This window comes from Penaeus japonicus, unplaced genomic scaffold (assembly GCF_977035675.1).
Source record: "Penaeus japonicus unplaced genomic scaffold, GWHDUDI00000001_assembly GWHDUDI00000014, whole genome shotgun sequence".
NCBI lineage: Eukaryota > Metazoa > Arthropoda > Malacostraca > Decapoda > Penaeidae > Penaeus > Penaeus japonicus.
Window position 1 is genome coordinate 9,956,104 of NW_028234416.1, and position 2,151 is coordinate 9,958,254.

Here is a 2,151-nt window from a genome sequence, read left to right on the forward strand (position 1 = left end):
TGAATCTTTGAAGTGAAAGTTCTTTGTACACCCTCCAGCTCCTGAATGTCATACACTTTCGCCGGATTCCACAGAGGAGAACAATACTCTAGGTGGCTACGGACTAGTGACTTGTATAGTGTTAACATGACGCCAGTATTGCGAGAATGGAAGACACTGAATACCCATGCTGCCATCTTCCTCGCCTTATCACAACTAGATCGTATGTGTGATGTCCAGGACAAATCAATGGAAACTGTAATGCCCAGATCACGGAGCTGATCAACAGGAGTGAGTATGGTGCCAGTTGATGTTGTGTACTGGAACTGCTCATGGGCAAAGGGAAGCTGGTGGAGAGGATTACGTCTGTTGGCGAGATGACATATGTACTCAAACCTATCCTCATGTAATGCCATATTGTTTCTTGATGACCACTTAGTGACTTCGTCAAGATCAGACTGAAGCTCAGTAACATTGTGTGAATCACTGATGGATCTGCAAATTCTTGTGTCGTCAGCGAAACATCTTAACGTTGAATGCAACACGCAGCTAGCTATGTCATTGATGAATATCAAGAACAGTATGGGACCTAAAACTGTTCCTTGGGGGACACCACTAATAATAAGTGCAATGATAGACATATGACCATCTACAACAACTTGTTGAGTTCTGTTTGTAAGAAAAGATTTGATCCAGCTGATGATTTTGAAATGAAAACCATATAGATGCAGTTTACTGATAAGAAGTTTATGGTCAACTTTGTCGAAGGCTTTAGCATAATCCAGATAAATAGCATCCATGTCGTCACCATTTGATAACGACTCGATGATGTCATCGAAATGATGGAGCAGCTGAGTAAGACAACTTTTACCGGATCGGAAGCCGTGCTGTCTGCTATTGAGAAGGTTGTTTTCTTCAAGGTGGGCAACCATCTGTTTCCTTAGAACTCATATTCCTTAGAATATGAGAAGTTAACGACACAGGTCTGTAGTTTCCCGCAATAGCGCGGCTACCCTTCTTGTGAAGTGGAGCAATGTGGGATGTCTTGTAGAACTTCGGCACTGTGCCTGTAGACATAGAGTGCTGCCAAATCATGTGTATAGGTTTGGAGAATGCTTCCTTGCATTTCTTTAGAAGCAGGACTGGAAGATCATCAGGCCCAGAAGCGGCACCAGGTTTAATTTCATCAATAGCCTCAATTATTTCAGCAACCGAGAATTCCAACATGTCCTCTGTAAATGGATTCTGTAGGGATGGTAACTGAAATAATGCATCATCGATGTTTGTGGCTGAAGGGTCACTGAATACACTGCTGAATTGACGCTGGAGGATGTTAGCAATCTCTTCAGGATTGGTGCAAGTTCTCTTGGCTTCATTGAAAAGCATTGGAATGCTGCGTTTCTGCTTGGAGAACTTTATGGCATAGCTGTAAAAATATTTTGGATTGCTGTGCACTTTATCTACCGCCTGTTGTTCACGGTAGTTTAGGTCGTGGTTTATAGCATCACGCATGTCAGCATACACACTCGAAATCTGGATTCTAAGTGACTCCAAGTGAGCTGCTGTAGCAACTGGATTTTGTTCAGCTAATTGCAACCGAAGTTTTAATTTGCGTTTTTTGCGAGACAATGTACTAACCGATGAACCCCGCCTTTTGCTGGATGCTTGTTTCCTTGGGCACCCTATCTCACATATCTGAAGGAGGACAAGGTTCAACAGTTCAGGAAACTCTTCAGGATCACAGAGTTCCCATAGTTCCTTCCAGGTAACAGAATCAAGCAGATGGTTGATTTCGTCACAATCTGCTTTGTAGAAGTCTAGTGACCGAAACGAAGAAACACTGAAATCTGGGGGTACTGAAGGATCTGACCGACATGGATTATGTGACAGAAAGATCTCAAGAAGCTTGTGGTCTGATAATGGTGTGTCAGTCACAGAAACGTGTGTCACAAGATTAGGAGCGTTGGAGAGGCAAAGATCAAGGCAGTTGTTCAGCCTAGTAGGTTCCAGAATATACTGACTGAGGAAGTTGTCTGCCATGAAGTCGAAGAGAAGAACTGCTGACTGATTAGTAGCCGACGGTGAACCTGACAGAATTACACCGTTCCAATCAATCATAGGGAAGTTGAAGTCTCCCAAGAAACATGTCTCATATGATTCATGGCCAGATAT

The 2,151-nt window shown here is 43.1% G+C and overlaps 1 protein-coding gene across 1 annotated transcript in view; it reads right to left on the reverse strand.

Annotated features, from left to right (window-relative positions):
- Positions 1-894: 894 nt before the first annotated feature.
- Positions 895-2,151, reverse strand: part of LOC147470505 (uncharacterized) — a 1,341-nt gene continuing 84 nt past the window's right edge. Inside the window, exon 1 of the mRNA XM_086543701.1 lies at positions 895-2,151. This exon is cut by the window's right edge and continues 84 nt beyond it. Coding sequence (XP_086399827.1) covers positions 895-2,151 — 1,257 coding nt within the window.